The sequence below is a fragment of the Trichosurus vulpecula genome, chromosome 3, assembly GCF_011100635.1.
Source record: "Trichosurus vulpecula isolate mTriVul1 chromosome 3, mTriVul1.pri, whole genome shotgun sequence".
Lineage (NCBI taxonomy): Eukaryota > Metazoa > Chordata > Mammalia > Diprotodontia > Phalangeridae > Trichosurus > Trichosurus vulpecula.
In genome coordinates, this window is record NC_050575.1 from 390297780 (window position 1) to 390316487 (window position 18708).

An 18708-nucleotide genomic window follows, 5' to 3' on the forward strand; every position below is an offset into this window, starting at 1 on the left:
ACTCTGTAATCCAGTGACACTGTTCTCCTAGTTGTCCCTTGTACAAGACACATCTCCTAACTCTGGACATTTTTACTGGCCGTCCCCATGCCTGGAATTCTTTTCCTTCCCGTCTGTCTCTTGTCTTGTTGGTCTTCCTTCGAGTCTCAACTAAAATGCCACCTTCTTACGAGAAGCCTTTCCTGATCTTACTTGATACTAGAGCCTTCGCTCTGTTGATTACCTGTAATTTATCCTGTCTGTATTTTGTTTGTTCATAGTTGTTTGTATGTCTTATTAGATTGTAAGTGCCTTGAGAGCAGAGCTGTCTTCTCCCTTTTTTTATATCCCTAGTACTAAGCACAGTGCCTGATTTTTAAAAAATGTTTATTGACTGACTAACTGATCCATAAGCTTGTTGCAGGAGGTCCACTCAGAAACCTGTCCTTGGGAGTCTTTCTTGAATGTTGTGAGGGTAAAGATGGAGGATATAGACTCTCCATACGATGTATTCTGTTGATAGCATAGTATTTTGTTGGGTCTTTGGAACTTTGAGTCCTGATACATCCTTAGTTAAAAATGGCTATTTCCCCAGATGCTTTGAAATGTGGTTATTAATTAAAATTCCATTTCTTTACTACTGGTGAAGTAAATGTTGTGGTTCTATTTTTATGCTTAAAAACATCCAGGATTGGGGATTTCGGCATTGAGAATGCTCCCTTCCCTTTCAGATCGTGGTCCCTAGATGGACTTTGGGTGTAGCTGTGCCAAAAAATGCATTTCCATGGAGCCAGAATGGAGAGGAGACTTTGAAATTAGCAAGGCTGTCCCTAAGAAGACAGAGACAAAAAGACCTCTCTTACAAGTCTTTCACAGGGAATCTCTGAGGAGGGGGTTCATTAGCAAAGGAGGGGCATGTTTTTACTGCAGAAATTTATCAGCTCTTTGACCTTTCGGAGGGGATATTTTCAGGCAATTGAAGTTGCATTTGAATTTTTTAAGAGGAAGACAGGGAGCATCATGGATGTGTCTTACTTGTAGTCATTAGAAAGTTTATGCCAAGTTCCAACAAATTTTGGTTTCTGTTAGGAGGTTATATTTTAAAAATTGCAGCACATTATTTAAAAACTTGTGGTTCAGTTTCTTAAAAGCACTTTGTAAACCTACTTTTGAATAAATCCCAGATACATGAAAAACACATGATTTGGGCCCAGGATCTTCTGTGAACTGATAATGGTTTTTGGCATTTTTATATTGTGAGCTCCTTGAGGGCAGGGACTGTCTTTGGCCTCTTTTTGTATCCATCCTGGCACGTAGTAGGGCTTTAGTAAGTGTTTATTGTGATTGACTGATTTAAAATGTTTACCAACCTCTGATTTCACCTAATCCTGTTCCTTTGTTTCTGTCCACAAGAGATAGTTGTGGCCGCAGGGGATAGTAGAAAGAATATTGAATTTAGTGTTCGGCTTCCTGGCTTCAAAACCTGGCTCCGATGGTTACTCATGGTATGATGGCAGGTCAATTATTTACTCTCTCAGAGCTTCACTGTCCTCATCTGTAAAATTCAGATAATCACACTTCTTATGTTCCATACTGCATAGGATTGTTTGACTGACTGCACTTTCTAAATGTTGAAATTCTTCTTCTTCTTGCCACAATTATTGTCAGCATTATTATTGATTATTTGATGCCAAATTCACTTTCATCAATGTAATTGTAATTTGGGGGAGTATTCTTACTTCATGCTGACCCAACAGCTTCAATATTTTCCAAGTTAGGGGGCAAATTTAGAAAACTTAGCTCATTTAAAGAGATGTTTGTGCTTTGTCCATTCAAGGGTCCCTATTCCCTCTGGCATCATGTCTTAGTATAACAAAGTTCTTATTACATACCTACTGTGTGTCGGGAACTGTGCTAAACATTGGGGTTACCAAGAAAGGTGAAAACAGCCCCTGCCTTCAAAGACCTCACGGTCTCGTGGATAAACTGTGGGTCCTCTCATCTCTGCCCATTGATTTGCCCATGATCCTTGGAGTTATTGAAGATGAATTGATTGATGGGAAGCAAACAAAGGCAAAGGACGTATCTACATTTTTTTTTATGTTACTGAATTAGGAAAGCCTCACAGATCTGCTTTATTCAACCTTTCCAGAGGACAGCTGACTTCTGCTGTTTATAGGTCAAATATGAAATTCCAGTCACTCTTTGCTTCTCACTCTAAGTTTCATCTTTGCCTTTTTGTATTTACCTGCTCAGAAGTATGTTCCCCTGAAGCAGGTGAGCTCAGAGGAGGTCCCCTGGTCTGGCCCCAAAGATCATCTAGAGTGGGAGCCACCAATTACTTTCATTGGTCTGGTTTTTGATTTCTCCCATAGCTGATACCTTCCTTTCCTTTTCCTCCCTGCATGGGAGGCATCTATGGAAAAAATAATCCCTATCATAATTCAGTGCATGATCCATGGTATGATTTAAGCCTGTGCCTTTTATGCATCCTTTTTTCCAAACCTCGATGGCAGGAAACAATCCCTTGATGAGTAGAAGGAAGAAAGGAGCCAAATTTCAGAGCTCCCCCTCCCACAGGGAAAGTGCCTTTGTTAAATATGCCTTCCTGTATTAAGGGTGACAACATTTCAAAAGAGGGCTGATTGTTCTCAGGCAGTAGAACGAAAGACAAAGCAGGTGAGGGAGAGAGGGGGAAGGTGGGAGCTTCACTGAAGTAGAAAGTAATGAAACTGAGCCAGGGAGCAGGATTGAGAGTAGAACAACTGGCCAGCAAGGTGACTGTGGAGGAGAATCCCTTGTTCACCTTCCATAGGTTTACATTTTGTTGGTGGTTTTTTTCCCCCATACCCTCATGTTCCACTCTAGCTGGGTGGGGGTGAAGGTGGTGTTAAGACATGGCCACTGTGGAGTGAGGTGGGCCTTGGGGAGAAAAGGTTAAAAAAAATCAATCCCACCCACCCACCCACAGGCTAGAAGTGATGATCCTTTAAGGAGAGGAATAGTCTGGGTATAGAGAATGAATTAAAAAGAGAGGTCAGTCACCTGTTCACTAAGGGACAAAGTGAAGATGCTGGGTAAACTAGCCAGATTGAAAGGCTGAGTAACATCTATAATATCTTGTGGGTAAAAATATCAGTGTCAAACAAAACCTAAACCAGAATGAGAATGTTTAGGAACCAAGAGGGGTTTATTGAGTTCACCAGCAAATGAACTCTTGTTGGTTCCTACTTTCTGGTTCTGCTATTGGTTTGCTCAGCACTGACCATTTTACCCACAATTTCTTCATCTGCTTCTGTGGTCCTAGAAGCATTAGACTCTGAGAAAACATGCTCTAAGAAAACTTCAATAACTGAAACAATCATTCAGTGACCTGGAAGTTTTTAATTTTAAACTAGCTCCGGATATGGGGCTTTAAAAAATTTTTACCCCATTCATTAATTTATTAATTTTTAGTTTTCAACATGGGATGGGTTTTTAATGATGAGCTCCTTTGGTGGTAGAGAATTGCACATACTGCTCAGAAGCAAATCCTAACAGACCATCAAATGTTGACCTGCCTCCTAATTTCTTTACATCAGTCAGAAGACTAGGATTTACCATTTGGAAATTCTGCTCTGGATTTTCAGGAAAGCCCTGGTTCTCTATATTAAGTTTACTGTAATATTTTGTTATATTGAGTCCAAGCTTGAAAGTACACACATGCACGTGAATGTATGTGTCAGTGTATATGTTTATGTATATGCATATGCCTGTGTATATATACATGTGCATGTCTATGCCTATGTACATGTGTATGTGTGCACACACACATATCATGTACCTTTCAGTAAATTACTGCTCTTCATTCTGGTATATAGATTGCAACTGCTTTATAACATATAGGCATTCCAATGAATTTCATTCTGGCTGGCTCCTGCCAAACACATATTTCTTGTCTGCTCAGCCACAGCAGGGAGACAGTAATGGTGTTAATCTAAATAAAGCTCCCTAACCCTCAAAAAAAAAACAGATATGCTTTGTTGGTGTTTTCCTCATAAACAACAAGGACTGACCTTTGGCTCTCTATAGTCATCAGAGTCAAGTGCTAATTATTGGTTTAGTATAGACTGACCCATTTTGGTAATAGATGAGGTGATTATCTGACTGTTTTTGAATGAGCTACCATGTTCTGGAAGGAATATGCTTATTAGGATTTTCATGCTTAAGGAAAGGCTTAAAAGATGGAGAGCAGTGATGTCTGTATAATTTGTTGGTGCTAATATGATCATTCTATTCTCTTTTTTATTCAGATAATTTTCTTCCTTTCCTTTCTAGGTTTGGGAAAAGTTTCTAAGCTCTGAAAAGCCACGGATCAATGTTTTCATGGCAGTGCCTACCATTTATTCCAAATTGATGGATTATTATGATAAACATTTTACCCAGCCTCATGTCCAGGATTTTATACGTGCAGTCTGTGAAGAGAAGATCAGGTAACTGAAAGACCCAAAAAGTCTTAAAGCTTGAGGAAGAGATGAACGGAATCAGCTCTGAGATCAGAAAGCTTGTGATCGAGTCCATGCTCTGCCAATAAGTACCTGGAGGACCTCAGAGCACTTAGCCAGTTTCTCCGGGCCTCGGTTTCCTGTGAAATGATCTCTTAAATGATTTCTATGATCCTTCCATCTCGAAGCACTCTGATTCTTCGAGTCTGTAATTTGTTTCTGAGGATATTAGTTCTGTTCTATGACAGGAGGCTTTATTTCCCGCTTTCTTTAAATGCAATATATGGGGCACTCACACTCATACATAGGTACCTCAGAAAACTGTTCCTTGGTTCAAGGTAATGCCATTTGAAAACTATAGTTCACAAGCCCCCAACCTGTGTGTTTACTTTTACAAAGAGACATTAATTTAAAACAAAAGACATTTAATCAAACCATATAGAAAATGAATTCACAGACCAAGATTCCCACGTGCAAAAAAGGGATATCTTTTCCCAAAGGTTGCTATACCACTAGTCAGTCAATAAACACGTATCAAGTGCCTATTGTATTGCCGGGCACTGTGCTGAGAACTGCAGGTACAAAAAGAGGCAAAAGACAGTCCCTGTCCTCCAGGAAGGAGACAACAAGACAACAAACGTGTATGTGTATATACACATACATATATGTACACACACACACATACACACACATACATATATGTACATATACATACATATACAGTATATGTGTGTGTGTGTGTGTGTGTGTGTATATATATTTTATATATATATATATATATATATATATATATATATATATATATATATATATATATATATATATATATATATATATATATATATATATATATGAGAGGGAAGGCATTAGAATTAAAGGCTTCCTCTAGAAGGTGAGATTTTAGATGGGCCTTGAAGGAAGCCAGGGAAGCCAAGAGGTGGAGATGATGAGGGAGAACATTCCAGGCATGGGGGACACAGCCTGTAAGGGATCACTGAATTTTGTTACCACAGATATTATATGGAACATGCTTTGAAGCCCTGCTGATGGCTAATGTAAGAGAACTGCTTGTAGGGAGTAGCGGGGGAAGGCCTTTTCCTGTACCTCGAAAGAACTGCTGGGCCAGGTCTCCTTCACAAAGGATGAAACCCATTAACCCAGACTCCGTCTTAGATTATGGGACTTTTATCATTGATATCCTGGGTTCGAATCTTCAAACTCACCACTTTTGTCAATTCTCTTAGCAACTGAGGAAAACCCTTTCTCATGCTATCTGGTGCAGATACACAGGAAGGAGACTAAAAATATCTTTGGCTTGGCATTTCCTCTTATAAAGAAAAAGTATATGAGAATGAAAAAGGGGGGATTGAAATGTGGAAATGAGAGGATATGATCAGGGGGTGGGCTTAGTGAACCCTGGAATGATGACTAATGGGGTTCAAGGCGGGAAATTAGAATCAGGATGACTCTACAAAGAGTTCTGTAATTATCTTGAGGTGTGTTTGCACCTAGGAAGGGACCCTTTTGCACAAGGGGTTAAAGGCCAAGTCACCCGTTAGAAGTGACGTGAAATAAAAATCTTTTTTTCTAAATTCACTCATGGCCAGACGGAATTCTCGGTAAGACGATTATTTCTAACAAACTGGAGAAAGTGCCCAGAACCAAGAGATGGATTGTCTGGTTCAAGGCCAGTGTCACTTTAGCAGAGAGTAAGGTATAAGAAGATTGGAAAGGTAGGGGGAGATTAGGCAAGGAAGAGCTTTGAATGCCAGACACAGCATTTTGTATTTGATCCTGGAGGTGATTGGCAGCCACTGGAGTTTATGACATGATCAGACCTATACTTTAGGAAGGTCACTTTGGTGAATGTAGGATGGATTGGAGTAGGAGAGGTTTGGGGCCTGCAGACTCATCACTATTACAGTAGTCTCAGCATAAGGTGATGAGCACCTGTACCAAGGTAGGGACAGTGTCAGAGGAGAGGAGGGGGTGTATTTGAGAGACACCACAAACCTAAAATTGACAGGCCTTGGCAACAGCTTGGATATGGGGGGGTGGGGTGGGGTGAGAGATCATGAGGAGTCCAAGATGACCCTGGGCTATGAGTCTGAGGGCCTGGAAATATGGTGTTGCCCTCTACAGTAATAGGGAAGGTAGGAGAAGGGGAGGGTTTAGGGGAAAAGATGATAAGTTCTATTTTTGATATGTTTGGTTAAAGATGTCTGCTGCACATTGGATTTGAGATGTCTGAAAGGCAGTTGGAGATATGAGATTGGAGGTCAGCAGAGAGTTTAGGGCAAGATAGGTAGATTTGAGAATTATCAGGATAAAGAGGATAATTTAATCCATGGGAGCTGATGAAATCACCAAATGAAGTAGTATAAAGGGAGAAGAGAAGAGGGCCCAGGACAGAACTCTGTGGATCACCTATGGTTGGGGGCAAGTGTCCACTAGTTGGAGGAGATGCATTCAGAGAGCACAGATGAGCACATATGACACATAGAGAGCATATACATAGGGAACACCTGTGACCAGATCACATTCATTAAGGAATTCATGCATGGCCCTAACAACTCATAATTTCATTATTGTAGGGCTTCTGCTATCCTGTGATAATGTCATTATGCTATTTTCTGCTACTTTCTGCTTAAAGTCACATCTCTTTTCTCTGGATATATTGTCTCTTCTGCATGCTACTTCCATGGCCTAATTGTAGCCAAGCTTTTTTTTGCTTCCATCTCCTGGGCTTTACCTCTTCAGGGTCAGATACTGGTCATCTCATCTCCCATCTGCTAAGGTAGAGAGACTAGAAAACCTCTTCCTAACAAAACCAGGCTGACAGACCTTTAGTCCATAAGGTAGGGATACAAATCACCACACCCAGCTTGGGATGACGGGTCAGGCCAGCCAGAGTGCCCTCAGGCCAAGATTAAATCTATTCTTTTGAATGTCTCTGTCTGATGCTGTTTTAAAGTCCAATTTCCCAGATGAACTATATGAATTAAGGTTAGCAATTTTTCATAATCCTATTTAATGCTCAAAAAAATCTATATCAAGGTACTTTCCTAAAGAGAGCCCACTGGAACTGTGTTGAGGCTTGGCCTATGAAATCTTTTTTACCCTCTAGATCCTCTCCAGTTCAATAGGAAAATGAATGTAAGTTAGGACAAAAGCTAAGCAAAGAAGGCAAGGTCATTGTCCCCTACCCTCTTGGCCCGTAGTCCTACCTTTATTGTGGAAATCTGCCAACCAAAAGCTTCCTGGTTTTGGTGCTGCTTTATTGCCAGTTCAAAAACTACTTTTTGAAAAAAAAATGTTTTTTGATATAATTTTGTGGAAAGTTAGGAGGAAGTTGATTGAATTATTGAAGAAGGATGGTGATTTGGCTTACTCATCCTTTTTTTTTTCTTGGTACATCTTTAGTACTAAATCTGTTTTAGCCACTTGTCCTTTTTACCCATGTATTTAATTTATTTGCTTGTCCTAATTTCAGTCTTTTTCTGCATGAAACCTTGGCTTCTACGCTTTCCTTTTCCTTTTCTGAAGTTCAAACTTTCTCTCTCCCTTCTGACCTAATATTCCCTCTCCCATGGTCACCCTAAAGTGCTGTATAACTGAGAGGCGATATGGTATAGCAGAAAGGGGAAGGGAATAATCATTTATAAAGTACCTACTATGTTCCAGGCACTGTGCTAAACACTTTTACAAATACTATCTCATTTGATCCTCAAAACAACCCCAAGAGGCAGGCACTGTTATTATCCCCGTTTTACAGCGGAGGAAGCTGAGGCAAACATGTTAAGTGACCTGCCCAGGGTCACACAGCTAGTTAATATCTGAGGCCACATTTGACCTCAGGTCTTTCTGGCTCCAGGTCCAGCCCTCTATCCACTGAGCCACCAGCTGACTAGACACTGAATTGGGAGTCAAGAAAGGCCCGGGTCCGACTCTCAATTCTAATCCTAATTATCTGTGAGACCACGGCCGACTCACTGGGCAACATCTCTCTGAACCTCAGTTGGTTCTCATGATTAAAGTGGAGATAATAGTACCCGCAGTACCTACCTCGCAGGGCCATTGTGAGACTCCACTGAGATCATGTACAGAAAGTGCTTTGTAAGACTTACAACACTTTTCAGCTATTATTATTATAAATGCTAAGTTATAATTATTCTTTCCCCTCTCCCCTTATGACACCACCTCCAGATCAGGATCATTAGGTCAAGTTTACTGGTTAAGGACTACCCCGTACTCTCTTCTCTATTGAAATTGTAGAATTTTATGTGTCTGACATGGAGCAAATGTTTCCTTAGAGGGGCAAGGAGGTAGAGAGAATGGAGTTTTTTTAAACACAGTAATAAGATTTTTGAAAATCTAAACCCCTGGAAGCAGAGGGTGTAATTTAGGCATACTTACCTAAATTATAAGCACATTTTATATAGACATCAGTGTTCTTCCATTTCATACAACTTTGGAAAGGCCAGGGTGGTAGATGAATTAATTAGACCCTCATTTTACCAGTTAAATTTGGAAATGGCCAAAAGAAATTTATTTGACTTCCATTTTCCCATTTCTTTGCTCCTTATTTTGTAGGGATATTTCAGTGAAAATAGAATCCTTGTTTCTGACATTCCCTGCTGCTTCTCACTCACCTGAGCTTGGTCTCTTGTGTGACACACTGGCATTGTATAGCTATTGATTGAGATGTCAGATGTCCTGGGCCAGAGATTTGAATGGGGAGTAGGTAGCAGGTCCTACTGAAATCTGAATAACCAAAGACGTAAATCACATCAATGGAAAGGTAAGCCATAAAGGTGATACTGAAATGTACTCCAAATCCTCACTAATTTATACTAGTTGGAGAAAGCCAATCAGAATTATAGATTTTATTTAAGGAAATGCAGTACTTTGTACTTGTAAGTTCCAGCAGTTGCTAAGAGAAATAGCTAAATAAGCATTCTCTAGTGGAGTTCCTGTTGGACCTACTTTAAAGAATTAAGAATTAAGATTGAGAATCAGGAATGATTTGTAGTTAGTATATTTAAGGAATCGTTTGTAATTAGCACGCTTGAGAAATCGTTTGTAATTAGTACATGCAAATGGGTGCTCCTGAAAATAATTTGCTCTTATGAGCTGGCTAAACAGGCCCCTTTCCTTCTTGTTTACACTCTTATAATCTGCAGAATAAACCTTTTGAAAAAGAAAAATACAAAACAAAACCATACCAAGGTAAACTCCAGGCCAACCTGCAAGCTCCGTCATGAATTTTAAAACGGCAAGGTCCAAATTAATGAGGTTCTCATGTGCTTTTGTTGCACTTGGAAGGGATTGTTGACTCTTTCTTTAAAATCTTGAACATTTTTTTTGATGAAGCATATCAAGATCTCTTAGGATTAAATACTTTTCCTTTCCCCTCTGGTTCTCATTGCTTAGGTTAATGGTGTCAGGATCCGCTGCTCTACCAGTGCCCGTCCTAGAGAGGTGGAAGAAACTCACGGGACACACTTTGCTAGAGAGATATGGAATGACAGAGATTGGAATGGCACTGTCTAATCCCCTGAAGGGTATTCGTGTCCCAGGTATGATCACTTTGAAGCCACAGAAGGCTCTTTCCATTTGATTTTGGATCCTCTTCTTTATGCGATGTGGGTTTTCCCCTGCTCAAGTTGGTTGGCTGTCATGAAAACAGGACTAGTAAGGTGTTCTAGCTATTATACTGTGGCTGTAAGTAAAAATAACCCATGGCAAGATGGCAGACCTGCCAGCCCCGGTTCTGACCTTGACTCCCCAGAAGTGCAAGCCTTGTGTTGGCCATGACACCAGAGGAGAGATAAGCCATCTGTCAAATGTTCTTGCTCTTTCTTCTTTTTCCTGGGAGCCTGTAGTGTTAATATTGATGATTGGGTGGAGAGGTGCTCCTTGTTCCAATGGTCTTTCTGTGCTTCTAGAATGGAAGAGGGGAAAAAGGAGAGAGTGGCCACCATAGCCCCATATGTCACAGTATTTCTAAGGTTCTTATCACCCGGTAGCCCTGGGAGTGAACCTAAAACCTCTGTTAGTTTGGATCGTATGACAGTGGTAGACCTCATACCTTCACCAGGATTCTAGCTGCTGCTGTCCTGAGTAATAAGTCAATGGCAGCAGAATTGTAGGAGGCAATATTTCTCTTGCTACTAAACCATCTGTGCCTCATCTACTTCCCATTCTAGAGCTTTTATTTTTGCTCCATGTTTTTGTCGTGGATTCTTGGCAAGCACAAATTCTTTTCACTGCCTTCCTTGACCTATGAATTCTGAACTACAGGGGTTTGGACTGGACCCAGAAGCCAAGGAACGGTCTTGGTTTTTTTATTTCTGGGCCGTTGTGAATGCCTGGATCTTAGCCCTTGTGGGTCCCTGTCTTTGTTTCTCAGGATTCTAATCCTAGATGTGGTCGAGTTGTGTGGTTTCTTATCTGTATTGTTTATTTCATGTGCCTGAAGTCTTAGATGTTGAATCTGAATTAAATCAAATTTGAATTGTGCTAATAATTTTTCCTGTTCCTTACTTGAAGTTAGGGCCTCTTGAACTCTTATTTATTGATTTATGCAAATCAACCAATAGGGATTCACTTTTTACTTTTTCCTTTGATCTGAGAGCCCTGCCACTTTTCTTCTGGACATAGTCATAAGACTAGTTAAGATTGTGACAAGTTAGCACTTAGACCATTGTCAGATTCTTGAGTCTGTAGTTGGAAGATTGCATTTGAAGAGAGTTCACCCTTCCCATTCCAGAAGTTTAATTCTGTTAATTTCATAGTTTATAAACTAAAAACTGTGTCGACTGTCGCCTAATTTTCTAAAAACACTGTATATAGCATTGTGTCGACTGTTGCCTAATTTCCTAAAAACACAACATATAGCACGTGTTGATTGCTGCCTAATTCTTTTGTTCAAAGAGCTTTGTGTTGGAAGGTAAGAAGCAGCATGGCCTAGGAGAGGGAGGGCCATCCTGAGAGTTAGTAAGATCCGGGTTTGAACTGTATCACCTTTTGATCATGGGCAAATCACAGCGTCTTGGTGTTTCAGACACCTAAGACTCTAAATTCCAGAAGAGTTACCATGCCAGGAGCTGTCTATGTCAGCCAAAGATGTTATAAGGTTTTTGGGGGGAAAATTGAAAAGCACTCTCTTGCCCAAGGAAAACAGTGGACAAAACAATTGAAAAGAACTTTTGAAATCTTTCTACCGGTAATATTTTTAAAAGACACTCGAGGGAAATATTAGATGCCTCTGCTGAAGTGTCTTTCTCTGTTACAGGGGTCAGTTCAGTGATGGAATAATTTAAAGGGGAATGATGTGGAAAAAGAACAGCAACAAAACTTTGCAAAGAGAGACAGAAAGATAGACATTTCCTTTCTGAGGACTGTGACCTTCTCAGTCCCACAGGCTCTGGGAGCAACAGCCCAATTTGGACAGTTTCTTCAAGAGTTGGTCCTTGCACTTAATTCTACAGGAATGGAGCAAAAATTGTACTCATCCCTCCTAACACTGGTCCTCAACTGTTCCAGGTCCCCAGGTGCTTTGCTAGCCTGAAAAGAGGACCGCTTTTTTGGTAGTTAGTAAGAGCTCCGCAACCGAGGTCATTGGAATGTGGGACTGTGTTGGAATTCCTTGGAAAGAAGGGATGTCATCTGAGAGAGGGAACTAGATACGAAAAAAATTTAGAGTCACAATCTGACTACTCTCATCACTTAGAAATGGAAATACGGTTGCCATTATGCATATATTTAGTCAGATCCTTCTTTATTTTATGTACCTGCTAGTTGATAGAAAGGTTTCTTGGGAGGGTGGTGGCAAGGGAATGAATCTTGGTGATACTTGGGAAAAACTGGGAGGCATAGAGCTCAATAAAGGGAATATCAAGATACACTTGACATTCTCGTACCTTGTTTGACTCCAGTTGGAGAGTGCGCTTGCACCACACGCACAAACACACACCTTTAACTCAGCAAGGCAGTTCAAAAGATGTATTCTCATTTTCCCAATAGTCTTTTAAGATAATAGTACAGGTTACAAAATTCTTTTATCACAACTAAATGAGCCAGTTTATTTGAGAAACTAAATGGTCACACTGCTATTAAGTGGTGGAGACAGGACTGAAACTCATCTTTTCACCCCATGTCCAGAATCTTGTGAATATAAAATTTGACCTTCACCACTCTCAAATTCATAAGTGTGTGTGTGTTGTGTGTGTTTTATTATATATTATGTAGTTAATTAAATTATTTACCAATTACATGTTACAATTTTGACATCTCATTTTTAAAAATGTTGTGTTTCAAGTTCCTTCCCTTCTCCCACCTCTTGAGAAGGCAAACAGTATGATACTGATTATACATGTGAAGTCATACAAAACCTATTTTCATATTGGCCATGTTGCAAAAGAAACCACACAAAAAACCTAAGAAAAATAAAGTTTTAAAGAAAAGTATAGAACCATTACTTTGACACAATAACTCAGCTTAATTCAGTGTTTATTTACCTAGAACCTGCTATGTGCCTATAATTGTCAACATCATGGAAGATGCACCATGAAACCACATAACACAATACGTATTTATCAACTGTCTTCAGAACTCTGTTAGTGATAGAACGTTTAGAATATTAGATGCATTGCTAGCCATCAGAGAGCTTGTATTCTGGTAGAAGGATGACCCCAATAGAAATAATTATTGTATGCAACTGTGTATGTGATTGTTTTAGAGAATTATGAAACAAAGTGCTTTGTGACAGATCTGAAGGGGAAAGAGGAAAAACCTCCTGGTAGCATTTGAGTTGAACCTTTAAGTATTGTTAGGAATTCTACAGAAGGCAACGTGATATAATAGAAAAAGGACAGAACTGGCAGGCTTCCTTCCAACCAGGGCTCTGAATGAACAAGTCATTTCTTCCATCTCTCATCCTCAGTTTCCTTTTCTTCTCTCATCGATTCCAGCTGTCTCATCTTATGTACTAATGAGATAATATGTAAAACATTTTTCAAATCTTAAATTGCTATATAATGTTAGCTATTATTATTATTATATTATAATGAGACTATGATAATTAGATAGCAATATGTAATCAAGTACCAGAATGTAGGATCTAGATAGTAAATCCTCCTGAAGGTTCCTTTATCCATTGGTAGTCATACAGCCATGGTGATTTATATAGCCATTGAGTTTATACAGCCATTGGAACTTATGGAGCCATGGAGCTACATGCATTCACTGGGATTCATACATAGGAATGCTAATGGTCAGATGCGCAGGGCTCAGTATCATTAGTTTCTTGCTATTGCTGTTGATTTTTGTAGCTACTTTTTATGAGGCTGTTCATGTTCCATTTGCTTTATTTCTAGAGTAGGTGGTGGTTTTATCCACAATCAAAGAAACAAGCTTCCCTTTACCAGAAGATCCCAATTCCTCACAGCTTCGTTACAGAGGTGCTCATTCATAAAGATAGACCAGTGAGTGGGAAAACCTTGCTCTCACCAGTAAGACAAATTGCTTATTTGGAGTGTCAGAATGCTACTTTATTTGTCTTTTGACTGGAATGATGGAAATGAGAACCCTGCAAAAATGCAGCCTAGAGGATGGCTGATTTCATATTAGTGAATGTGAACTTTGCCAATATGAAATTCATGATAATCTTGGACATGGACTGGGCTGAAGTTTACATTTTCACTTACGCAAATATTTGTTGACTGGTTTTCACTGTGTAGCCAAAAGCTAAATTAAGAGGGATATTTAGCCCACCTACAAGCTTTATATTTTATATTTTTATTTCTATTTTACTATATATTTACATATAATAAGTATATTTTACTATATATTTACATACGGTCTCCCCTTGTCACTAGTCCTCTTAGAAAAGAAAGGCTGAGGGGACAGCTAGACAGCGAAGTGGATAGAATACTGGCCCTGGAGTCTGGAGGACCTGAGTTCAAATCTGGCCGCAGACACTTGACACTTATTAGTCATGTGACCTTGGGCAAGTCACTTAACCCCACTACCTTGCCAAAAAAAAAAGAATAAAAAAAAAAGGAAACAAAGACGGAACAACCAAAAAAAGAACATTTCTATGTGACCTTGGGCAAGTCACTTAACCCCAATTGCCCTGCCAAAAAACTAAATAAAATAAATTGTATATTTACGTACAATAAATATATTTTACTATATATAATAAATACATTTATTATATATTTATGCATATTTTATTACACATTATATATACATTTTATATCTTTCATTATATATTTCTATATAATAAATATATTTTATGTTTTATTATATTTTCCTTTTTTAAAAATGATTTTATTTATCCATTTTATTTTTACATTACCTTCATTTCCCAAGACATTATTACGTTAAAACCACTTTGTCAGCACCATTCAGCTATAAGCATTGTATAAGTCACAGATGCCACTTGCTCTTTAAAGTAAGTATTCCAGGACCTCAACATATAATCATCCATTATGTTAGTGTACATAACTCATTTATAAAGTTGTCTTTCTTTTAAAATAATATTATTTGTACTTTACTCATTCAGCTGGGATCTCTCCTCTGTTTCTCCAAATTTATAAAGATTCCTATTAACATTTTTCTTAGTCTCAATAAATAGTGCCAATTCAAATATGGTTCAGAGACGTAAATAGAGCTCAGAGCCGTAGGAAAGGGGTGTTATGTCATTGGACTGCAAATGGTTTTCACAGTGAGATAAATCTGTAAAAGTTGAAGCCTCCCATAGGTTTAGTGACCCAGAGATTTAGGACCATCATGAAAGCACCCAGTCCTGAAGTATAGTTGGCAAATGTCTGAAATGTAAGTTATTTGAATATATTGTTAGCAGCTTCTTGATTCTTTCCACTTTCTCATAAGTCTTTGCTTGAAAGTCATACTCTTTATCCTGAGACATATATGCTCTATACTGCAATGCCGTTACAGGGTAAATCATGTTGTTCAGTGACTGTTTGAACCTCTAATACAAGCAGTTTCAAAACTGTTGTTGTACTACTGTCTTTTAGACATATTAGCAATAATTTGCTCTTATATAGTTCCTTTTATCTAATAAGAATTAGCAGCTCATGTTCATATATTAAGATTGATCGATCTATTTCCCCAGAAAAACCTTGTGGGTAGTGGTGGGATTCAAATAAATTAACAACCGGTTCTCCATGGAACTGAGCCGAGGTGCTGCCTCTGCTGCTGATGTGGCAGGCGCAGGCCCTGCCCCCACTAACAACCAGTTCACCGAACTCAACCTAAAATCAGGTACCAATTCTCCCGAACTAGTGTGAACTGGCCAAATCCCAGCACTGCTTGTGGGGTATGTAGGTACAAACATTATTATCTTCATTTTACAGATAAGGAAATCATGGAAATTGCCCACAGTCACACAAACATGACCACATGTTTGAGGTCAGCCTAGAGCTAAGCTCTCTCGACTCCATCTGTAGTGATCTTTTCCCTTCCTTATACCGCCGCTTAGGGAAATTTACGAAGATCTCAAAGCACTTTATACTACCTAAGTTTATCAATGGTACTCGAGCAAAAAAGGCAGAACATATTTGCCATTAGGGAGTTGATACACAAGATAAGGAAGTGTCAAGAAAGCATCTCACTGCCCTTGATGAGTTCCCTCATCTCTTCCTCTATACAATTCATCATTCTCCTTCCTTTGATCCTTTGTTTCAGTATCTGATTCAGAGGCAGGCCCTCTTGCCAAGGTTAGCCCCTCCCCCGGTGGTCTTGAAATAATAATCTAGTGTTTGATCAACCCAAAGATCGAAGCTTTGGGGGTAAGAACTCATCATTTGACAAAAATTCTGGGAAAACTGGAAAACCCTTTGGCAGAAACTAGGCATAGGCAAACATGGATAAATGATTTAAATATAAAAGATGATAGAAGTAAATTAAGGGAATGTGGAAAAATGTACCTGTCAGATTTATGGATAAGGAAAGAGTTTATGACCAAATATTGAAAAGGAAATCAGCTATTTTTGATTACTTTGATATATTTATAGTTTGATTATAGGATTAAACTCCCTCCTTTAGAAGAACTAGCCCAACGTGGATAGTCTCTTAAGTCTAGGATGCCTATAGATTTAGTGAAGGGATAGATTGAGAAGTCGTTATCATTTAGTAGCAGATAATTTAGAATAAGACAGTAAAATAATCATAAGATTACTCTTTTAAAAAGCTAAGCTTCACTTTCTTGTAGAAAGGGGGATTGACTAGAGGCTAAGTCCCCGTCTCTGGCAGCTGGAGAAGGGTTAGCCAGAGGTTAAGTTCCTCTTTCTAGTCTTAGTGGACAGGCTTTTTTTTCTTGAGCTAGAATCTAAGTTGAGTAATAGAATATTTATTCTAAGGAAGATGCTAACCACTGACCATAAGTTCCTCTGTCCCAGTACTCTTTCTGGTTACAAAAGGTACCACCTGCAGGAAGGGACTTCTGGCATAGGATTAAGAAAGTCTGGGAGAAGCTAACTAGTCAGGTGACTTGCCTTATCCAATAGAATTATGTTCAAAACAAGTTTCTATAAATTTTCCGATTCCTCTTTTTTGTTATAAAAACCATCTCAGTAAATCACTTTGTCTCTGACTTCTGAGGAGTCAGGTGACATGGTATGCAAATGCTAGCTTTGCAAATTAAATCAGAGAAGCCACGGTAACTTTGACCTCAGTTTCCTTTGTATTTCAGATAATCAATTTTAACAGTATGAAATAGAGGGGTTTATGGGAAGTAAAACATAATTTTGATGACATGAAATTAAAACTTTTTTTCACAAACAAAGCTAATGCAGCCAAAATTAGAAAGAAAATAGGAAACGGGGGGAAATTTTATAGCAAGTTTCTCTTTTAAAAGCCTCATTTCTCAAATATATAGAGAACTGAGCCAAATTCATAAAAAACAAGAGCCATTCTGCAGTTAATAAATGGTTAAAGGATATGAACAGGCAATTTTTGGAAGAAGAAATCAAAGTTATCAATAGTCACATGAAAAAATGCTCTAAATCACTATGGATTAGAGAAATGCAAATTAAAAGACTGAGATGCCACTTCACACCTATCAGATTGGCTAAGATGGCAGAAAAGGAAAATGACAAATACTGGAGGATACGTGGAAAAATTGGGATGCTGATGCACTACTATGGTGGACTAATCTAGCCATTCTGGAGGACAATTTGGAAGTATGCCAAAAGACTATAAAACTGTGCATACTCTTTGACCAAGCAATATTGCTACTAGGTCTGTATCCCAAAGTGATCAAAGAAAAGGGAAAATGACTTATTTATACAAAATATAGCATCTCTTTTTGTGGTGGAAAAGCATTGGAAATCAAAGGAATGCCCATCAATTGGGGAATGGCTGAACAAGTTGTGGTATATGATTGTGATGGAATACTTTTGTGCTATGAGAAATGACAAGCAGGATGGTTTTAGAAAACCCTGAGAAGATTTATATGAACTGATGCAAAGTGAAGTGAGCATAACCAGGAGAACATTATACACAGTAACAGCTTTGTTGTAAGGATGAACAACTGTGAATGACTTCACTATTCTCAGCAATACAATGATCTAAGACAGTTCCAAAAGATCCATGATGAAAAATGATATCCAGAGAAAGAATTCATAGAGTCTGAATGCAGCTCAAAGCATACTGTTTTTCACTTTCTTTATTTTTATTGTTTTAATTTGTTTGTGCTTTCTTCTGCAACATGGTTGATATGGAAATGTTTTGCATTTATGTTGTTATTCAGTCATTTCAGTCATGTGCAACTCTTAATGACCCCATTCGGGATTTTCTTCGCAAAGATACTGAAGTGGTTTGCCATTTCTTCCTCCAGCTCATTTTACAGATGAGAAAACAGGGAAACAGGGTTAACAAGTGACTTGCCCAGGATTACACAAGTAGCAAGTGTCTGGGGCTGGAGTTGAACTCAGATCTTCCTGGTTCTAGGCCTGGCATTATATCCACCTAGCTGCTCCTATGTGTAATCAATATCAAATTGCTTACTTCCCAAGGAGGGTGTGGGGCAGGAGGGAGGGAGAGAATTTGTAACTCAGATATTTTTTTTAAATGATAGTTAAAATTTTTTACATGTAATTTGGAAATATTTAACAAAATAAATAAAAATAATTCAGCCCCTCCTTCCTCTACCAAAAAAATCAAAGACTAGGGATGGTTCTAGCCAGAAAGGTGATATAGAACCTTTGAGCACAGG

At 38.8% G+C, this 18708-nt stretch overlaps 1 protein-coding gene across 1 annotated transcript in view; it reads left to right on the forward strand.

The window, feature by feature from the left end:
- ACSF3 (acyl-CoA synthetase family member 3) overlaps nt 1-18708 on the forward strand; it is a 239946-nt gene that overhangs the window by 68883 nt on the left and 152355 nt on the right. Inside the window, exons 5-6 of the mRNA XM_036752516.1 lie at nt 4297-4451; nt 9897-10042. Coding sequence (XP_036608411.1) covers nt 4297-4451; nt 9897-10042 — 301 coding nt within the window. The remainder of the gene's footprint in view (nt 1-4296; nt 4452-9896; nt 10043-18708) is intronic.